Source organism: Mus musculus, chromosome 1 (assembly GCF_000001635.26).
Source record: "Mus musculus strain C57BL/6J chromosome 1, GRCm38.p6 C57BL/6J".
Lineage (NCBI taxonomy): Eukaryota > Metazoa > Chordata > Mammalia > Rodentia > Muridae > Mus > Mus musculus.
The window spans coordinates 69,871,522-69,893,528 of NC_000067.6; the positions used below are offsets into that span (position 1 = coordinate 69,871,522).

The 22,007-nt window shown below is 38.0% G+C and overlaps 1 protein-coding gene across 3 annotated transcripts in view; it reads left to right on the plus strand.

Annotated features, from left to right (window-relative positions):
• The window catches only part of Spag16 (sperm associated antigen 16), an 898,261-nt gene that overhangs the window by 44,650 nt on the left and 831,604 nt on the right, over window positions 1-22,007 (plus strand). For all 3 annotated transcript variants that reach the window (XM_006496194.3, NM_029160.3, NM_001271533.1), the window contains exons 7-8: window positions 1,613-1,730; window positions 15,971-16,037. In XM_006496194.3, the coding sequence (XP_006496257.1) occupies window positions 1,613-1,730; window positions 15,971-16,037 (185 nt within the window). The remainder of the gene's footprint in view (window positions 1-1,612; window positions 1,731-15,970; window positions 16,038-22,007) is intronic.

Below are 22,007 nucleotides of genomic sequence, written 5' to 3' on the forward strand. Positions count from 1 at the left end.
TATATAATGATATAGAGTAAACCATCTCATCCCAAAAGGGAGAAAAGGTGGTATATAACAAAGCAAACTGAAGTCCAGTAGGGCAAACGACAAAGTCCGCATGCACATGTCTGATATCTGGGGCTTGTGATGGAATTTACTCTACTACAAGCACCTTGAGTACCTCCAGCCTTGGTGGTCTGCTGCCTGCAGCACATGTAGCTTCTCCTGGCTATGGGATTCATTCTTTGCCTATAGATTTCCTCACTAGATATCCCTCAGTTTTGACATCTCCAACATCTTAAGACTTCTATTGCAATGTAGACTTACCATATTTTTATCCATAGAATGAATATATATGCAAGAGAATACATATATATGTAAGAGAATACATATAATACTGCTCACCAATGGAACGAAATACAGCTCCCAGTGTATGATACAGAATAACTTGAAAAACTGCTGAGTGAAAGAGAAGAGCTTCTAGTGAGAAAATATTCTATGGCACCAAAAGCACAACCCCAGAGTTTGCTGGGATGTTACAAGTGCTACTCTATTTTGATAATATATGTTCTTAATGGATAGATATATTAATCCAAATGGATAACTTTGACACTTGGGATCTATATATTTTACTTCATATAATGTATACTTCAGTAAAAACTAAAGCATAGTTTGAAGACATTTTCCAATTAAACAAAATGTTGAAGGTACTTCTATCATATATTAAGTAGTATTATCTTCTGTGAGACATCAAACTACTTTTAGCATTAGAGAAATGGTTCCCCACTGAAGAGCATGCTAAAAGGACCTGGGTGCCATTCACAGTACCCATATCAGGCAGCCAATAAGTACACGTACCTCCTGTTACAGGGCATCTGACACCCTCTTCTGATCTCTTTGGGCACCTGCACACATGCAGTTACAGTCACGGAGTCATATAAGCTCAAATTAAAACTATATTTTTATATTTAGTTTTCTTAATATGAAGTTAATGAAACATGTTTTCAAGATTATCTTTTATTTTGGTATAAACAAAACTGGTTTCTGGTTTAATTGCCTATTGCTTGTGACCCTGTTTTGTTTGTTTGTTTGTTTGTTTGGGTTTTTTTTTGTTTTTTGTTTTTGTTTTTGTTTTTTGAGAATTGCAAGTTGATGTTAAGTTTCATGAAACAAGGTCTCATGCATCCCAGACTGGTCTTGAACCGTGTGGCTGAGACTGGCCTTGAACTTCTGATCCTCCTGCCCCTGCCTCCTGAGAGTTGGGATTACAGGAACATAGCACTTTTCTGCCTGGAAATTATACTCTCTAAATGTGAAAGAACTGCAGCAGTCCTCTGAGTACATACTCGAGTACAGAAAAAAATGTGCTGCTGGGAAATTAGAAAGTATGGAAAAAATAGAGTTTCCTGTGTTTATCCCTAAGTCAAGGTAGATGAAATTACACAGGAAATAACCCTCTGTCTGTGATTCTGGGCTCTGGTATGTTAACCTTTACATGATATTCATTTTTATTCATAAGCACACAAAGATGGGAGGAAAGAAGAAAATAAAGCATTAGATGTTAGATGGAAATCACTGACGTAGCTATTTTACCCTTTCGGGTGATACAATTGGCCTTTTACTTTTATAGGCTGAAATTGCATTATGCATCATACGAACCAACTATAAGGGTGTTACATGAGAAGCATCATGCTTTATTGAAGGAGAAAATGCTGACCTCTTTGGAAAGAGATCGAGCTGTTGGGAAGGTAAGGAAAGAGGCAGTCAAAGCTACCTGAAAACCATTTTTAATCATTTGTTGTTTATTGTGTGTGTGTATGTGTGTGTATGTGTACATATGTGTGTTTATGTGTATGAGTGTATGTGCTCAAGGGTGTGTATGCATATAGGCCAGGTACATATGTATGCATATGCAGGCCATTATGTGTTATTCTCTGACATGCTATCTACCTCCTTTGAGACAGGGTCTCTCATTGGACTGAAGCTCACCAATTATGCCAGACTGCCTGGTCTACGAGTCCCAGGGATTTTCTTGTCTCTATATCTTAAGTTTGGGGATCACAAGTATGTGTCACCATATTGGGCCTTTGTATGTGGGGCCAAGCAGCTTACCAACTGAGCTGTTGCTCCAACCCTTAGCATTCATTTTTATGAGTAAACTAATGGTTTTGTTTTTGAGTTAAGTTTTAAAACATTGTCCAGCAATTTGTATATATAATTTATTTGGAAACATAATAAAAATAATCTACTAACAGCTCATAATGATTATTAATGAATTAATTAGCATGTATATGAAACATGAAATAACATCTTACTAAAGTACAGTTAGAAGAAAATATCCAGCCATTGTAGTAAAAACAATAAACAGGATGGTTAAAATGTGAGCTTTGAAAGCTATCCATGGGACTGGAAAGATGACTCAGTGGTTAAGAGCACTGACTGCCTTTCCTGAGGTCATGAGTTCAATTCTCAGAAACCACATGGTGGCTCACAATCATCTGTAATGGGATCAGGTGCCCTATTCTGGTGTGTCTGAAGAGAGCAACAGTATGCTCATATACATAAAATAAATAAATATATCTTTAAAAAATAGAGAGAAAGCTATCCACATCAGCATACTTAGGTAAAACATAGATTTTGAGAATGACAGCTGGTCAAATTATGCATGCTCCAAGGACCTAAAATGTTGCACACCCATAGTTATCAAAGAGTGACATGGGACAGTGGCTATAAGTTTTCTCTATCCCACCAATTGGTCTTAATGATGCAGCGTCTCAGGCGTATGCAAAGTAGAAGCAAGTCTTATCAAGAGCTATTACAGAATAATGAGACACAGAGAAAGATTAATAGAAACTCTCAGAGAATGTGGGGTTTCCAAGAGTAGAAAGAAGTGTATTGAACTTCCTTGGTTTGTATCTTTTTATAGGGCATTATTAGAAACTTGACAGAGGCTGAGCTACTCGACTGAGTTTGGTTAATTTTCTGGATGATCATAGGTCAAAGTAATGAATAGTCCACAAGCTCTATGCATGTCCCTGATCTCACCTGGGGATGGTGGTATGCTATTTGTGTGCTGCTCATCTAGTAGAGGTAGTAGGAGAGCACCTCTATTCACTTTTGAGTTTAGATATGTTAGTAATTGACCTTGACTCTCTGCTAGCTGTTGGCTACTTGGCCAGCTTCTCTACCTCAGAAGTTGCCCATGTCTTGCTGACTATTAATTATACTGATTTCTTTGACTTTGTTAGTTGCTGATATAGACTGCTAATCATCAGTCACTGGTTGGTGTTACTGTTTTTGACACTGAAGGTGTCCTAAGACTTAATTATACTGAGATCTTTTTCTCACAGCTACCAAGAAGTACCTGCAGACTTCTTGGTTACCTCTTTGTCTAGGGGATGGTCTAGGTCTCATTCTTGAAATGTGTCCTTATTTACAACTTAGTCTGTTTGAGTGGCCATGTAAAAAACAAGAATCTGTAATAAACAATAGTACCTAGCACAAGTTTCACAAACTGTAAAGTTCTCATGGAGTTAGCCAGCTGGTCTATTGTCACTGACATTGCTTTCTAGACCCAGTTTGTCAACATTAAGTCCATGTTGCTTTTAACCAATGGCATTAAATCTTTTAATTTTATTGTGAATGAGTTTCTACAGTGCTGGTAGGGAATGATTAAATCAAAATTTGAAATCAGGTCCTGTAGGAGTTCTCTATGGGAAAGGCTTACCTTGCCTGCCCCTTGCTATTCTGCATTCATTAGTTTAATGTCAGTTGCCACACTGCCGCAGACCTTTTGGGTCCCTGTGTCTGCGTGGAACGGGGTCTCTCGACGCGGGTGGGCAAAGCGTGGATGAATGACAGACAGACACACACGCAGGAGAGTTTGTGTGGAATCTGAATGTAATTTTACAACTCGAGCATCAGACTTTTTATGCAGAGGACAATAAGGAAGTTGGGTGACATATTCGCAAGGTACAATTGAGGTAACCGGAATCTTACATAAAACAGAGGAAAGTAAACACAAAAGGTCTAACGGGAACCACCCAGGATAGAATACATTGATAACAGCTGGGATCGACAAGGGCTCCACCTAAAATTCACTAATCTTAGAAGCCAGGGTCAAGGGCTTCGCATCCTTGCCACAGTTTCTAATTTAGTCTCTTGTATAGTCCACCTTCCCCTTAGGCCATTGTAAATACGTGTGTATGGGTATAACTCTGCTATAGTATCTATTCTGGTTTCTTCTTTGGTCTGAAACTTCCTTCTTTTTAAGTGATGGTAAATTCCTGTGTAAGGGAGTGACTTAGCTTTTACAATCTTGCTGAATTCTAAACCCTTGATCTTGGTCAAGGACACCCTTGGACTGTTGGAACACTGGCGGAAGGCTTTAGCCATGTCAGAGCACTTATAGGAAAATACTGAAAGAGAGCACGTGGATCCATACTCTAGACTAGCGCGGTAATGGAACTCGGGAATGAAAAATTAATGTATGGGTAGAGAACACTAGACTCCAGGAGGAGAGCTTCCTTGAAACTCTTTTGCCTCATGAGTGACTTTTAAGCCTTTCGGCTTGTCCAGTTGACTCGACCAGAGAGCGTAGCAGCCACACCTTCTGCATATTCTAGAAGGCTGAGGCCTTTGCTTTGGATTATCTCTAGGAAAAAAAAAAAAAAAAAACACTGTTTCTAGGAATGACTTGCCTACAATCTCTTTTCAAAATACCTTATTTACCATAATGAAATCATCTGATATTTTGATTTTTCTTGAAATTTTTAGAAATTACTTTTATCTGAGTAGCATCATAAACATGGGATTCAATATCAACCATATTTCTAATCCATTCATCTGTTGTTACAGATCTTGACTTAAAAGCCTAATTATCATTTTGCCTTCCAAATTAGCATTTACAAAAGCCAAAGATTCAATTAGTATTTGTCTGACTTCTGAATGTGCTACTATTTTATTTATAGCTGAAGTCAATCTTTGCAAAAACAAAAACAAACAAACAAAAATCAGTGAAGGCTTCTTTTTGGGCCTTATTATAATTTTAGTAAATGACTCAAATTTCTTTCCTTATTCTTCAATTCCTTGTCCCAAGCATTTAAAGCTGCTTAAAAAAAAAAAAAAAAAAAAAAAAAAGTAGTGCTAAGGTGTGGTCATCACATTCAAGCTGCCTTTGAAACTCAGCATATTGACCTTCACATTGCAACTGATCTTGGGAAATAGTAATACCTCTAGCCCTACTTTGTTTTATGGCCCTAGCTTCCTCTTTCCACCATGTTTGACATTGTAACTAAGGACTAGCTTCCAAAATTGCTATTGCCAAAGCCAGTACCAGTTTGGGGATAATTTTGTTCTGAGTTGCCCATGGATTTAATATCTACTTCCCAGAGGGGGAATGTGTACCATATTAATTGATCACTTCTGTAAATCTCAAATCTAATATATATCTCTAGGATTCCATTTAACTTTTTCATAACTTTGGGGATGCCTGTCATCTCCTCGTAAGCTTTTCATAGTAACTGGATAAACTAATGTTGGTTTTCTAACAACCTTGGGCCACCACTCTTCAGTTTTATCATGTGGGAGTGTGGTAGGTTGTTGTTTAAATTCCTTTGTCTATGACTATTTTTTAAATTTTCATTTGTAAGTCTTATAAAGCTTGTATCTTATGTAACCAGTTTTTATACTTTGGCACGAAAAGTATAAGGATATTATTAAAGATAGCATATGGATTACTAGACTGATAGCAATTATAATTGATATTATGTTAATCTCTGCTTCTATTTTCGAGTCATCTAAAGTAGCACTATACAGGGTTCTAATATCTTGTATTATGGTATTTTCAATCCTCTCTTTGAGGACTTCCTAGGTGACTTATCAAATCTGATGGCTTCTTAGCTTATCCATATCTCACCTAATTTCTCTGTCCTTGTGGTTGTGCCCCACATTGGCTGCCAAATGTTGTTTTGTTACAAAATCTCAGTCATTCAATTTTACCAATGAAGACTTCAGAGTCAGATGCTGGGGAGAAAGCCTGCTGTGTGACACTTTCACAAGGGTCACATATCAGATATCCTGCATATCAGATATTTACAACAAAATTCATAACGGTAGCAAAATTACAGATATGAAGTAGCAACAAAAATAATTTTATGGCTATGGATAACTAGAACATGAAGAACTGTATTAAAGGGTCACAGCATTAGAACAATTGCGAATCATTGCTTTAGAGACTTGTCTTCTGCTTCAAAAGCCCTTAGAGGTCAGATATACTGCGTAGTAGTAGTAGTAGTAGTAGTAGTAGTAGTAGTAGTAGTAGTAGTAGTAGTCCTTAAAATAATATTGCTTGGAAATTTCTCTTAAGTATATATTTAGTACTCTTACTTATTGGTTGAATTTTCTTTATTCATAGTGAGTGACACCCTTTCCTTCTACAGGAAGTTCTTGTTTTTGTATAGGCCTAGGGCTTTGGGGAGGAACTGTTGGCATAGAATTTAAGAAAAGAAAAAGAAAGCAAAATGTTGATATGCTGCATTAAAATGCATGGCAGTTTGTTAAAGAATGTATGACCGACTATGCTTAATGTTCTTTTGTTGCTTTTTGCACATTTTTCCTTTTGTCCAAACTCAGAAGCTACAAAAGCTTTCATGATGGCAACACAACTCATGTAATATTATTCAAATTGTAAAAAGAAATGTTATTTCTGTCTCTTCATTGAAATGCTTAGCCTTTAAAATATAAAACATCACCCTTTCAGTGCTTTTTGTACTTAGATTTTAATTTTCTGTTCTTGAATATTTGAATTATATTGCAAGTACTATTGAATAAAATATGTGTTCTAATCATTGAAAATTTCATCACATGCATGTCAATCTCTAAAAGCTTAACATCCTTGATTATTTTCACATAAGTAGCAGTAAGTAAAGTATTAGTTACTTTTTTCATCCTTTTGATAAAATACCGGAGAAAAGGAAATTAAGGCAGCAAGGTTTTGGTTCATTTTGAGGATAGAGTGCATCACATAAGGGACATCATGGTACAGGAGTATGAGGTAGCTGCTAACTTGAGATGCACATTTGGGAAGCGGAGGCTGATGCCTGCTCATTCTCAGCTTACTTCTTCATTTTTATTCAGTCAAAGACAACAGCCCTTGGAGTAAAGTTGCCTGTATACATTCAACATGAGGCTTTCCTCCTTAGTTCTTCCTGTAAATGAATTCATAGACCTATTCAGAATGTCCTTCTATAGTGATTCTAAATCCAATTAAGTCAACAATGAAGACTGATGCTTGCAAGTTGCTTACTCTACACCTGGGTCCTTGATTTCTACTTCTGTAACTTGAGCAGAATTGAGTGTCAGAGCCAAGTTATATACCTGGATACATTTTTCTGACCCTTGTCTCTAACATGATGGTGGTTCATAAGCTGGTCAAAGGGCCATGTTGAGGACATTTCAGAGACACATACACTCTTTGGTTTTCAGACCTAATTATTGCTTTATTAGAAAAATATAGGAACTGGGAGTGAAGTTCTGAAACTAAGAGTCTGTAAATCAGTTCTGCAAACATTTAGGTCTTTTACATTTTCTTCTGTTTTCTCTCATAGTAAATAGAGACAAACCACTTGCCTTTAAGACTAATATGCTCCGAAGTGAAAACATGGCTAAAAGTTAAAATAATATTAGTGGTCAGGTTTTAATTTTTTATGTCATGACACAGATTCACAGCAAGCTTTATTTACTGTGCAAAGTGGTTTTATTTGACTTTTACTCTTGCTGAAGACAATAGATAATCTATCTGCTAGAGGTCATGTGAATCCTTCTGGGTTAAAACAGCATCTTTAAGTTTAGCACATGATGTGTAAAAATGTTAAGTGCTTAGCAGAAATTCTCTCTTAAATTTCTTAATTTTTATAAATATGAAGTCTACTTGCCATTTTCTGTCCTTAATTTCTGGTGTTATATGTCAGCCTTGGCCAGTTTTTGAAGTTGATGTTCCTTTGAAGGAACCATGGAACCTTCCTTACTTTATGGTCTTTGTTTTAGTGTTTAGTGGTCTATGTTTCTGGTCTAGTATTTTAAATGTTACCATTCCTAGGGCTTGAGAAATGGCCCAGTAGTTAAGAGCACTTGTTACTCACATAGTTGTGAATAACATGGTAGTTCACAACTATCCATTAGTCTACTTTTGGGGGGTGTGATACCTTCTTTTGACGGAGATGGGCAGCAGGCCCATGGGGTGCACATATAAACATTAAGGCAAAACACTGATACACATTAAATAAACCTGAAATAAAATTAAATATTAACAGCTCTACGTACTTCTATTGAAGTATGATGAGGACTGGATGTAGAGTTTTTAAGCACGATCTGAAATACCTATAGTTTTACAGCATAATACAAATTGTAAAATGTCTGTACAGCATGTAATATTCAAGGTTATTCCCGAGGAAGTATAGGTGTATGTATTGTATTTGGATCAATTTCAAACTATGTGATATGTTTCTCCTTTCCTTCAAGTCAAATCACCTTTCTCTGATTGCTCCTTTCTTAGGCTTTGTATCTTTGTACTTTTTTGTTCTATTGTAAGGGGCTATATTTTTGTATTATCATTCACTGGAAACCATGCCATGGCCCTATTTGTCTCAACAATACCACACCCATTCTTTTTTTTTAAATTTATTTTATTGGGTATTTATTTCATTTACATTTCCAATGCTATCCCAAAAGTACCCCACATGCTCCCCCACCCACTCCCCCCACCCACCCACTCCCACTTCTTGGCCCTGTTGTTCCCCTGTTCTGAGGCATATAAAGTTTGCATAACCAATGGGCCTCTCTTTCCACTGATGGCCGACTAGGCCATCTTCTGATTCATATGCAGCTAGACACACGAGCTCTGGGGGGGGGGGGTACTGGTTAGTTCATATTGTTGTTCCACCTATAGGATTGCAGATCCCTTTAGCTCCTTGGGTACTTTCTCTAGCTCCTCCATTGGGGGCCCTGTAATCCATCCAATAGCTGACTGTGAGCATCCACTTCTGTGTTTGCTAGGCCCCGGCATAGTCTCACAAGAGACAGCTCTATTTGGGTCCTTTCAGCAAAATCTTGCTAGTGTATGCAATGGTGTCAGCGTTTGGAAGCTAATTATGGGATGGATCCCCGGATATGGCAGTCTCTAGATAGTCCATCCTTTTGTCACAGCTCCAGACTTTGTCTCTGTAACTCCTTCCATGGGTATTTTGTTCCCAATTCTAAGAAGGGGCAAAGTGTCCACACTTTGGTCTTCGTTCTTGAATTTCATGTGTTTAGCAAAATTTATCTTATATCTTGGGTATCCTAAGTTTCTGGGCTAATATCCACTTATCAGTGAGTACATATTGTGAGAGTTCCTTTGTGATTGGGTTACCTCACTCAGGATGATGCCCTCCAGGTCCATCCATTTGCCTAGGAATTTCATAAATTCATTCTTTTTAATAGCTGAATATTACTCCATTGTGTAAATGTACCACATTTTCTGTATCCATTCCTCTGTTGAGGGGCATCTGGGTTCTTTCCAGCTTCTGGCTATTATAAATAAGGCTGCTTTGAACATAGTGGAGCATGTGTCCTTCTTACCGGTTGGAACATCTTCTGGATATATGCCCAGGAGAGGTATTGCTGGATCCTCCGGTAGTACTATGTCCAATTTTCTGAGGAACTGCCAGACTGATTTCCAGAGTGGTTGTACAAGCCTGCACTCCCACCAACAATGGAGGAGTGTTCCTCTTTCTCCACATCCTCGCCAGCATCTGCTGTCACCTGAATTTTTAATCTTAGCTATTCTGACTGGTGTGAGGTGGAATCTCAGGGTTGTATTGATTTGCATTTCCCTGATGATTAAGGATGTTGAACATTTTTTCAGGTGCTTCTCATCCATTCAATATTCCTCAGGTGAGAATTCTTTGTTCAGCTCTGAGCCCCATTTTTTAATGAGGTTATTTGATTTTCTGAAGTCCACCTTCTTGAGTTCTTTATATATATTGGATATTAGTCCCCTAACTGCATGGTACTGGCATAGCAACAGACAAGTAGACCAATGGAATAGAATTGAAGACCCAGAGAAGAACCCACACACCTAGGGTCACTTGATCTTTAACAAGGGAGCTAAAACCATCCAGTGGAAAAAAGACAGTATTTTCAACAAATGGTGCTGGCATAGCTGGCGGTTATCATGTAGAAAAATGAGAATTGATCCATTCCTATCTCCTTGTACTAAGGTCAAATCTAAGTGGATTAAGGAACTCCACATAAAACCAGGGACACTGAAACTTATAGAGGAGAAAGTAGGGAAAAGCCTCAAAGATATGGGTACAGGGGAAAAATTCCTGAATGGAACAGCAATGGCTTGTGCTGTAAGATCGAGAATTGATAAATGGGACCTCATAAAGTTGCAAAGCTTCTGCAAAGCAAAAGACACCGTCAATAAGACAAAAAGACCACCAACAGAATGGGAAAGGATCTTTACCTATCCTAAATCAGATATGGGACTAATATCCACACCCATTCTTACAGACTAACTTCTAATGTTTTCTTTTGATTTTAAAGTAGAATACAAATTTTTAAAATATTTTCTGATGGAAATGCTAGAGTTTATTTCTTGATATTAAAAATGGAGCAGTTAGGATTTAGAGTCAGCTTTCCTCTTAGCTACATCTGCTGTTCAAAGCTGAAGACTAATTACAGTTTGAGAAAATCATATTTAAATAGATTCACTAAGAACAAAGTTGGTACCAGGCATCTGATGTCTTTTTCAGGACTGTTTTATAGATTCAAAATCCAATATTCTTGGGATATCTTCTACACGATACATGATTACTCACGCCAACACATTTTATTCAAACCCAAAATGGGTCAAATGATTGAATTCGCTTACACAACAATGTGCTTAACACAGTTTAAGAATGGTTCTGAGATTATCTAATGTCTATACTAAGAAGTAGATAATTTATAATTTGTTGAACTCCATTTACTAAGTGGCAAAAGACTGCCAAAAATTATTCTGTTACTGTCTTGGAACTAATTATCTTAGTCCCCAAATTAGGGAAGAATCTACAGTTTTAGTCATAAACATTTTCTTGGAAAGTAAGCCATGCCTTCAGGGACTGAAACTTTCTTAGCCAAAATTTCCAAGGTATTCTAATTTGAAAGACAGAAACCAATCTGTTGCCAAAAAACCTTTTCTTGTTAAAGCTTAGTTATCAGGTATATCCTGACTGTGGTCACTGGTTAATCTTCTGACCTAAACCAATTACTATGTCATGAAGCCACAGAATTCATTCATTCAAAGTATCTGTACAATGAAAATCTACTTAAGTATATGTAACATTTACCAATGATTTATCATAGAGGGTAGATCACATTTATGCTTATCTTTAAATGTAAAGTTTATTCCATATACCCTGAGATTTCACTTTCAACTCCTACCTTAGACCCACCCCATAATCAGCATCCAAACGCTGACACCATTGCATACACTAGCAAGATTTTACTGAAAGGACCCAGATGTAGCTGTCTCTTGTGAGACTATGCTGGGGCCTAGCAAACACAGAAGTGGATGCTCACAGTCAGCTAATGGATGGATCACAGGGCTCCCAATGGAGGAGCTAGAGAAAGTAGCCAAGGAGCTAAAGGGATCTGCAACCCTATAGGCAGAACAACATTATGAACTAACCAGTACCCTGGAGCTCTTGACTCTAGTTGCATATGTATCAAAAGATGGCCTAGTCGGCCATCACTGGAAAGAGAGGCCCATTGGACACGCAAACTTTATATGCCCCAGTACAGGGGAACGCCAGGGCCAAAAAGGGGGAGTGGGTGGGTAGGGGATTGGGGGTGGGCGGGTATGGGGGACTTTTGGTATAGCATTGGAAATGTAAATGAGCTAAATACCTAATAAAAAATGGAAAAAAAATAAAACAAAGCACACGTTTTACCACTGAGGAACATACAAAAAAAAAAAAAAAAAAAAAAAAAAAAAAGGATGTGGTGAGTTAAAAGCAGCAGAACCTCCTGCTTGCTAAGGGAACCCTGGTCATCAGATCCTCAGATCCGCATCTTAGTGGCATTTAACTTACTATGTTTTCTTCAAAGATATATAATAACTGCATATTAAATGGGAAGAATTTACAATCTTCCAAATGAAAAAAGTCCTTGGGAATTTCATACACGAGTACTGTACTAGGATCATTTCCATCTCTTCCTCACTGCAGATTATCCCATGTCCCCCAGTTCTTTCTCATGTTCAGACTTCTGCTTTGATTTTGATTGTTGCGTGCACACAGGAAATAGTTGCAATTATAAATGCAACCTATTAAGTCCGTTTAGTGTTGTTCGTATGTAAATGCATTTAGGATTGGCCACTTGGGGTTGGGAAACCTATCAAGGGCTCACCTCCGAAAACAAGCTATTCTCCCACTCTCAGGAGCTGTTCATTGCCTGTCTAGCTTGCTATCTCAGAGCGGGGACTTTGAGATTTGCCCCATCCATGAGGATAGGGGTGACTCTCAGAATTTAGACAATTTATGCTATTCAATTTATAATCTTAAAGAATGAAAGTACACATTTACTAGATAAAAATCCAGTAAGCATTTAAATTTCTTTGGTACATAATAAACATTAAAATGACTTTTTAAAATTTACATAAAACTTAAAAATAGACTAAGGTATTTGGCAAAGAAAATTTCTCTTTAAGTTTTATAAAGTTGTTATAAAACTAACAACTTCATAATTCTAGTTGTTAGTTTTGAAAGTATCTGGGAAATATTTTCATAATTTTTGAAAAATTCCATAATTCACAAAATCCAAAATGCATTTGGTTTGTAAGTGCATAGTTATGGATGGTTAATAGTCATTTTGCAAGTTATTTAGGGTTGCCATGGAAACACATGTTTGGGCAGGTCTGTGAAAGTATTTCCAGAAAAGTTCAACTGAAAACAGAGTAATAATACCAGGGCTTGGAGTCCAGGACTAGATGAAAAGAAGACAGCAAGCTGAGCACCAGAATTTGTCTCTGCTTCCTGAATATATATATACAATGTTGTTAGCTCTCCCCAGGCACCTGCCATCAGATCTTTCTACCATGAGGGACTGGACCCTCAAACTGCAAGATGAAGCCAGCATTCTCCATTCCGTAAGTTGCTTTGTCACTTAGTTGTCAAAGCAGCAGCAAAGTAACAATGCAGATAATTGGTACTGAAGAGTGAGGGTCATTGCTGTGATAAACCTGAGGATGCGGTTCCTAGCAGACTGTAGGACTAGTTTCTGGGAATGATGTGGAAGCGGTTGGAACTCTGGGCCAGAATATTCCAAGAATGTCAAAAGTAGAGCTTAATACATCTTTCCAGTAGCTGGTAAAGAAGATAAGCATACTAAAAAAAAAAAAAAAAAAAAAAAAAAAAAAAAGCAAATAATGGAGGCCAGCTAAGGATACTTAAGAGAACTGAGCTAGACACAAGTAATGCAGGTAATTCTGGGAAAATCTGCTGAGGTCTTGTTCCTGCATATGAGAGAGGTTAAATGAAAAGTAACCTCTTAGGCTCTTACTAATAGAATAAGGTATTTGGCAAAGAAAATTTCTCTTTAATAATTATAGATGCTATTTCTGCTCTCACCTTGTCTGTAGCTTTAAATTCATCCTCCCCATTCCTTTCCTTAACAGTTTTCAGTGGAGATTGTTGCAGTGTTAGAGACAACAGGACTGTACTAAGGAGAAGCTGTCAGCACAGCGTGGGGCAGAGCTCACCTAAGAGAAGCTGTGTGTTCCGTAGGCAGCCAGACTTGGCTGTGGAACTGCCCAGTTCCACTGGAGTGCATGTATTTCCAGCAATGGCTCTAAAGCTAAAAGCTTTCAGTAGCCAGGTATCTAGAACATAACTGAGTCACGTTTCTTGTTCTGAGACTCTGTTAACAGAGTCAGCTGGGAAGAGGGGAACTCAACTGAGAATGTCTCCATAAAACTGACTTACAGGCAAGTCTGTGGGATGTCTTCTTCAGTCAGGATTGATGTGGGAGGGTCCAATTCACTGTGTGTTGTTATCACCTCTTGGTAGGTGGTCCTGGCAAGAAAGGAAACTTAGCAAAACATGAAGAGCAAGCCAATAAGCAGTATTCCTCCATGCCCTCTTCTTCAGTTCCTGGTTTCAGGTTACTGCTTTTGAGTTCCTGATCCAAGTTCCCTCCAGGTTGGACAATAAGCTGCTAGCTGAAATAAATCTTTTACGCTGTAGTTTGTTTTTGATCATGGTGTTTATTCCATTAACAGAAACCTACCTAATCCTCTATCCAGAAAGAATTCCTGGTGTTCTCGCCTGTAACAGTTTGACCAGAAGATTAAATAATGAATTTGTATAATTCAAACTAAAAAATTAAATTTCTCTTGTCTTAAATTATAAAGATGATCCAGTGAGTAATGGGGGTGTAATAGGCTAATTTCACATAGAAGAATCCCAAATAGCATAAGTGGACTATCTTTCTCTCAAGGAGGTAGAACTCAGTAATTCAGTTGTTACATGTTGAGTGTACTTAAAGAATTGCTTCCAAAGCCACAGTAGATCCAGGGGAAAAGGGGACACCACACTTCAGTGTAGTGAAGAAATCTGGCAAACTTCCTCTGCAAGGTACCAAGGTTAACTCATCATCTTAGGCTGTATTGAAGACAAGTACCTGTGAGGTATGTGTGCCTTCCTAAATCTCTAATTCTAGTTTAGCCATGGGGGAAGGGAAGCATTCACACTCATGTCCATCCTGTGGGGTACTTCATGTATGTAGGGTGCTTCACAGCCACCCTGTAGGGTGCTTCACAACCAGTGCTTCTCAAGTACTCAGGGCCATTAGCAAATGGGAGCATTCCCGAAATGTATTATTCCAGAGGAAGCTGAGGGGACATAGTGACTCAATGTAAGGTAATCTTGTGCATGAACTCAAGGGACATAAATGAAAAACAAACCAATGAACGTTACTACATGGTAATATATTAACATTGTGTCATCACTTGTAAAAATGTGTGCGTGGGTGTGGGACACACTGTATTTCCCAGCACTGAATCAATCACTATTGTATGATGTTTACAATGCTCTGATAAGTTTATATTTATAATCCATTCGCCTTCCGAAGAAACTGATCTGACCTTTACTTTACCCTAGTATTCTATCAGTACCAATCCACCAATTACAGTTCATCTGCTATTTATTTTATTTTATTTTTTAGATTTAAATGTACTGGTATCTAGTTATAGTTGAGAAATACGTACATCTGTATGTAATTAAATTGAAGGTATTTTATGTTTGGGTAATTATGTACAGTAAAGAATGAGACAGCTTTAACGGTTGAATATTAAATTTGATTCTGATTCAGAGAATGTAGGTAAAGGCATGCTACACAGCCAACAAATGTTCTTAATTTTAAGATATGGTTAAGAAAACAGAGGATATCTATGTAATAAATAATTATTATGGGCATAAATGTAGTTAATCATATTTTTGTTCCTGGATAATACTTCCTCCACAGTTTGTAGATAGAAGCACAAATTGCCATAGTTAATAGTCACAAAGATAACTTGTGAGGAAATTTAAGCAGAGGAAAGCCCTCTCTCAAAGTAGAACTGAACAGTTGTAAAGTCTTTAAAGCCCAATTTTGTGAGCCATTGTGTGTTTGGTGGGGATTGAACTCAGAACCTCTGGAAGAGGAGTCAATACTTTTAACTGCTGTGAGATACACACTTCAAATACTTTGTATGGTGGATTAGTGGTTGCACGTGGAATTGAATTTTAATTAAAACAATGCTTTCTGCTAAAGTTTATGTTCAATGCTTTATAACTTAAAGGCATGGATACAAGAACGATTAATATTTTTTGATATTTTGCAATCAATTTTTAAATGTTGCATTTTATTTAACATTTTAGAATTAAATTACTTTATAATGCCACATGTTTGCATTATTTGCTTTTAGATTTCTGGGCTTCAAGCAACACTGAAGAACATAGACATGGGACATATTCAGGTTCCTGTAATTAAAGGTAAGACATAATATTTACTAATACTGACCTGATAATATTTCAACCTGACCTATGGCCAGCTTTCTAGATATGTTTAAGAGGGGATAATGGTTATCGAATCTAATTTGTAAATAAACAGATCAATAAAAAAATCTAGATGTGATACAATAGACATTTAGTTTAAACCAAACTATGTTTGAGGAGAGACTCCTGGTCAGAGTGAGATGGGACTTCCTGGTGGCAGAGTAGCCTTCTTTCCTTATATCAAAGTATAACTAAAGTGTAGCTGAAGCAGCACATTTGGGGCATTGGCAAACATACAGTACGGGTCAAGAAGACACATGACATACAGAAAAATGCAGACTGAGTTCCACAGTCAACCATGGAATCATATCTAAGAAACCTTCCAAACCAATCCTCATAGAGATGGATTCCTAGAACATGTCAGCCTAGATGCAATGAAAAGGGGAATTCAGAGTTGCTAAAATGACTGGGATCTGTAGAAAATGCTACAGAGGAGTTAGAATGAAGAGTGTCTGCTCCTGTGTGGGAGCTGAATGATGTTCTAAGGTGATGTCAGGGCTACTTGTATAATGTATACTGGAGACTTGCAGAAAGGGAGATTTCTCTAGGACTAAAAAGAGACTAGACATTTTTCACGTCAATCCTGATAGGAGATACTGTAAGGCTAGCTTTGCCTGATAGCAGGGCATTATTGTGCATCTTTAACATCATGATAACATTCAGCATCCCATATTTGCCCTATAGAATGAAAGACAAAGCTCACAAGGGTTCATAGGAGACTATGTTTAGAGCAGAATTCTTACCAAGTTAGTGGCCCCGGAAAACTTAGGGCTTTACATAAATTTAACTAAACACCGTAAAATTAATCCTTGAACTGCAAATTGATCAGCCAAAAATTATACTGCTTTTTTAATTAAAAATCATCACCCTTCAGATGAAGACAGTTGAACAGAATCTCTACGGTGTGTCATTCCTCTGCCCAGTTCATAACTTAGCATTTGACTATGTGTAGAAATATAGGACTCACAGTCAAGCCAGGAAGTTTTAATTGGAAGCCAACCCTAAATTCCTTCTGATATTGAATTTAACAGGTAAAAAATGCTGAAGGAGCATTTGTGATACTATTTTCAAGGACCTAAGACAAAATATATCAGTAAGTGAATAGACAGGACTGTCAGCAGGAAATGGAAATATCTCTGTACACACACTCACACACACACACACACACACACACACACACACACACACACCCCACACCACTTGTATAGACACAGGAAAAAATTGAAATTATACAACTGAAGATGTAACAACATTATATAAATCATCCAAAAGTGGTATAACTTAGTCATCTTTTAATATATATTTGTTAAAATATACTGAACAATACATTTTAAATTAAGTATCACTTAACTTGAATTACTTGTTTTAAAAATCGAAAAGAGGAGGCTCTAAGATTTAGGAAAATGCTAGAATTAGAATTTTTCTGATAAATGAAATGCCCTAACATTTTTAGAGACATATTCATTATATTTGATTAATAAAGGGTTAAAAGTAACATTCTTATGTTTAAACTCTTATTTTCCTTGAATTTGCAGTTTCTTTCTATATATATTTATATTGTCATGCTTGCCTTAGTTATTACATTTTATTATTCTGGTTTGGTATAAGGCAGTAAATTGAATACAAGTTTTTTTTTTTTTGTTTTTGTTTTTGTAGTTTTGTTTGTTTGTTTGTTTGTTTTTGTAGCTTTGTAGTTTTTGGGTTTCTCTGTATAGCCCTGGCTGTCCTGGAACTCACTCTGTAGACCAGGCTGGCCTCAAACTCAGAAATCTGCCTGCTTCAGCCTACCAAGTGCTAGGATTAAAGGTGTGCACCACCACTGCCTGACTGAATACAAGATTTATGTGTGTATCTATCTATCTATCTATCTATCTATCTATCTATCTATCTATCTATCTATCTATCTATCTATCTATTTATTTATTTTGAGATAGTGCTTCTCTACATATACCTGACTGTCCTAGAACTCACTGCATAGATCAGGCTGGCCTTGACTCACAAATATCTGCCGGTCTCTGCCTCGAGTGTGCTTGGATTAAAGGCATGCACCATCACATGAGCCCAGCCCCCAAACATTTATTCCTAAACCGTTCAATGAGGGCTTATCCATATATTATGATTTATGATAAGGAATTAAGAAATCTACTAACTGCACATTTGACATGCTCAGTAATATGGAAATTATGGGAAAAAATGATTTTAGAACCCCATAGAGGAAATAAGTATCATGTAGAGAGCAAAGTACTGCCTGGTTTAGTACTGCAGATGAACAGAACACAGTACTCCTTATCATATTCCTCACTCAACAGTTCAGGGTACTCCTTACATCATGCAGGTTTACTAATGAGTGTTTTCTATGTTATTTTTGTTGCTGCTCAGAATTGTTCTATGTAATGCTCGTTTCTTACATTGGCAGGAAGACAATATAGTCTATTTTTGAAAGATGTAATATTACCTTTCAAATAGTGTTTCTAGAACACTGTGGGCTTTTTTTTTTTTTTTTTGACTTTCAGTTACATGTGTGATTGGCCTCTGCAATTTTGCTTGAGGGTGTCTTTGTATCTTAAATATTTTTTAATCATCCATCTGGAATAAATAACTTCAGTAGCACTTTTCAGATAAGTAATTTGTTCTTGCACTTGTGTTTGCTCTGTAGTGGACTTGGAGATTCGCAATGTTAGGTGTTAATAGTTTAAGTTAGAGAGAAGAGTTTGCAAACTTATCCCAGGACCTGAGCATGTTCAGTTAACATTGGTTAAATGTGTATCTATATAAAGGAGAGTTGGTGAGTTTAGCATGAGAAGGAACAACAAATCAAATTTCTACAAATTAATATTGCTTGTTCACTTGTTTTAAAGGCCTTAACTTGAAATCATAGTTTGCCTTTATATGCCCCAGTATAGGGGAATTCCAGGGCTAAGAAGCGGGAGTGGGTGGGTAAGGGAGCAGGGTGTGTGGGGGGAGGGTATAGGGAACTTTCGGGATAGCATTTGAAATGTATATAAAGAAAATATCTAATAAAAAAAAAAAGAAATTATAGTTTGCTTAAAATGTTCATTATAACCATATAGATTTTTCCATATTTTTATTGGTTATTTTATTTATTTGCATTTCAAATGTTAAACCCCTTCCTCTTTTCTCTCCACAACCTCCTTATCCCCTCCCCTCCCCTTTCCTTTATGAGGGTGCTCCACCACCTGCCTACCCATTCCCACACAGCACCTTAGCATTCCCCTATGCTGTGTCATAGAGCCTCCACAGGACCAAGAGCCTCCCCTCCCACTGATGTCAGATAAGACCATCCTCTGCCACATATGCAGGTGCAGCCATGGATCCCTTGATGTCTACTCTGTGGTTGGTGATTTAGTTCCTGGGGCCTTGGGAGCGGGTCTGGTTTGTTGGTATTGTTGTTCTTCCTTTGGGGTTATAAATCCCCTTCATCTCCTTTAGCTCTTGCTCTAAATCCTCCATTGGAGACCCCACACTCAGGCCAATGTTTGGCTGCATACATCTGCATCTGTATTGGTCAGTGTCTGATAGAGCCTCTCAGGGGACAGCTATACCAGGCTTCTGTAGCAAGCTCTTGGCATCAGCAATAGTGTCTGGGTTTAGTGTCTGCATGTGGGATGGATCACCAGGTGGGGCAGTCTCTGGATGGCCTTTCCTTCAGTCTCTGCTCCATTCTTTGTTCCTGCATTTCCTTTTGACAGGAGGAATTCTGGGTTATTAATTTTGAGCTGGGTGGTTGACCCCATGCCTCAACTGGGGGCCGTGCCTATCTACTGGATATGGTCTCTACAGGTTCAATCTCACCTTTGTTGGGTATTTCATCTAATGCCCTCTCTGTTGGGTCCTGGGAACCTCTTGGGTCTCTGGCATCTGGGACTTTCTAGTGGCTACCCCAAGTTCCCTCTCCCCCACTGCTCCACACCTCCTTTCAAATTCCAGATGCTCTTACTTCTCCCCCTCTGCTCCCTATTCAAACCAGTGCCTCTTTCCCCTCCTCCCTCCTTCCCCAAACCTCTCTCCCTCAACCTCCTGAGATTATTTTCTTCCTGCTTCTAAGTAGGATTGTAGTATCCACACTTTGGTGTGGTCTTCCTTCTTCTTGGCTTTCATAAGGTCTGTGAGTTGTATCGTGGGTATTCTGGGCTTTTATTTTTTTAGCTTTTGGCTAATATCCACTTATCAGTGAGTATATACCATGTGTGTTCTTTTGTGACTGGGCTACCTCACTCAGGATATCTTCAAGTTCCATCCATTGGCCTGTGAATGTCATGAAGTCATTGTTTCTAATAGTTGAGTAGTACTCCTTTGTGCAAATGTACCACATTTTCTGTATCTATTCCTCTGTTGAGGGATATCTGAGTTCTTTCCAGCTTCTGGCTATTATAAATAAGGTTGCTATGAACATAGTAGAGCATGACAAATGGGGAACAGAACTAAACAGAATTCTCAACTGAGGAACCTTGAATGGCTGAGAAGCACTTAAAGAAATGTTCAACATTCTTAGTCATCAGGGAAATGAAAATCAAAATGACCCCAAGACTCTACCTCACACCTGTCAGAATGGCTAAGATGGAAAACTCAGATGACAGCATTCCCCTATACTGGGGCATCAAGCCTTCTCAGGACCAAACACCTCTCCTCCCATTGATGTCCAACAAAGCCATCCTCTGCTACATATGCATCTGGATACATTGGTCCCTCCATGTGTACTCATTGGTTGGTGGTTTAGTCCCTGGGAGCTTTGGGGATATGGGTTGGTTCATATTGTTGTTCCTTCTATGGGGTTGCATTCTTAGGCAAATGGATGGAACTAGAAAATATAATCCTGAGTAAGGTAACCCAATCACAAAAGAGCACACATGGTATACACTCACTGATAAGCTTGGAGCACCCAAAGTATAATTCACAGACCAAATGAAGCTCAAGAAGGAAGACCAAATTATGGATACTTCTGGTTTTCTTAGAAGGTGGAGCAAAATACCTATGGGAAGAGATACAGAGACAGAGTATTGAGCTTCATGTGGTCTTAATGCTGTGTGAAATCTGCTCAGATTCCTGCAAGTGTCTGTTTGAGAGCTTGCTGTGTCTTCTTTCTTCAATCTCCATCTGTATAAATATCACTGCACCAGTTATTTTCTCATATATAATGCTAGTGACCTTCAGAATATTATTGGCAGTTACATGAAATAATGAGTGTAATACGTTTGTGACAGCAGCAGTCATTCGGTAAAAGATAAATCATTATTACCTTAAAATTGTCATCATCTTGAATGCTGTAATCTTTGGGAAGTAAAGACAGTAAAAAGATGTGTGTGTGTGGGGGGAAGCCTCCCCATGTTGCAAAGGGCCTGTCACTGCTGCTCTCCCTGACATGCTCCTGAGACTTGGGCTCCATTGTATTTGGGACCCTGATATGCAGAATTGCTAAAGGAGGATAGAGACTCGAGTCTTTAGTGCTCGGTGATAGATATTCTAGTCTGTGTTATCATGTGTTCATTTTTAATATTTTATCTTTTCTCAAGAACTGTACAGGTTAGCAGACTTAGGTTAGGAAAGAAATACCCGCTGCATGTGCCTCCTTGCTCTTGCCATCTCTAGTTTCTGTAACCACAGGGTGAGGCACCCTCTTAATTTTAACATGCAGAGGCAGAGGCAAGGGGATTGCAAGTTCTATGCTGACATGGACTACACAGCAAGGTAATTAGTAAAACTAACAAACAAAACCAACAACAAACAACCACCCACATATACGATGGTCACTTCAGAAAGATGCTTTTGTTTTGTTTTGTTTTGTTTTGTTTTGTTTTGTTTGTTTTGTTTTGTTTTGTTTTTTGAGGCAGGGTTTCTCTGTATAACCTTGGCTGTCCTGAAACTCACTTTGTAGACCAGGCTGGCCTG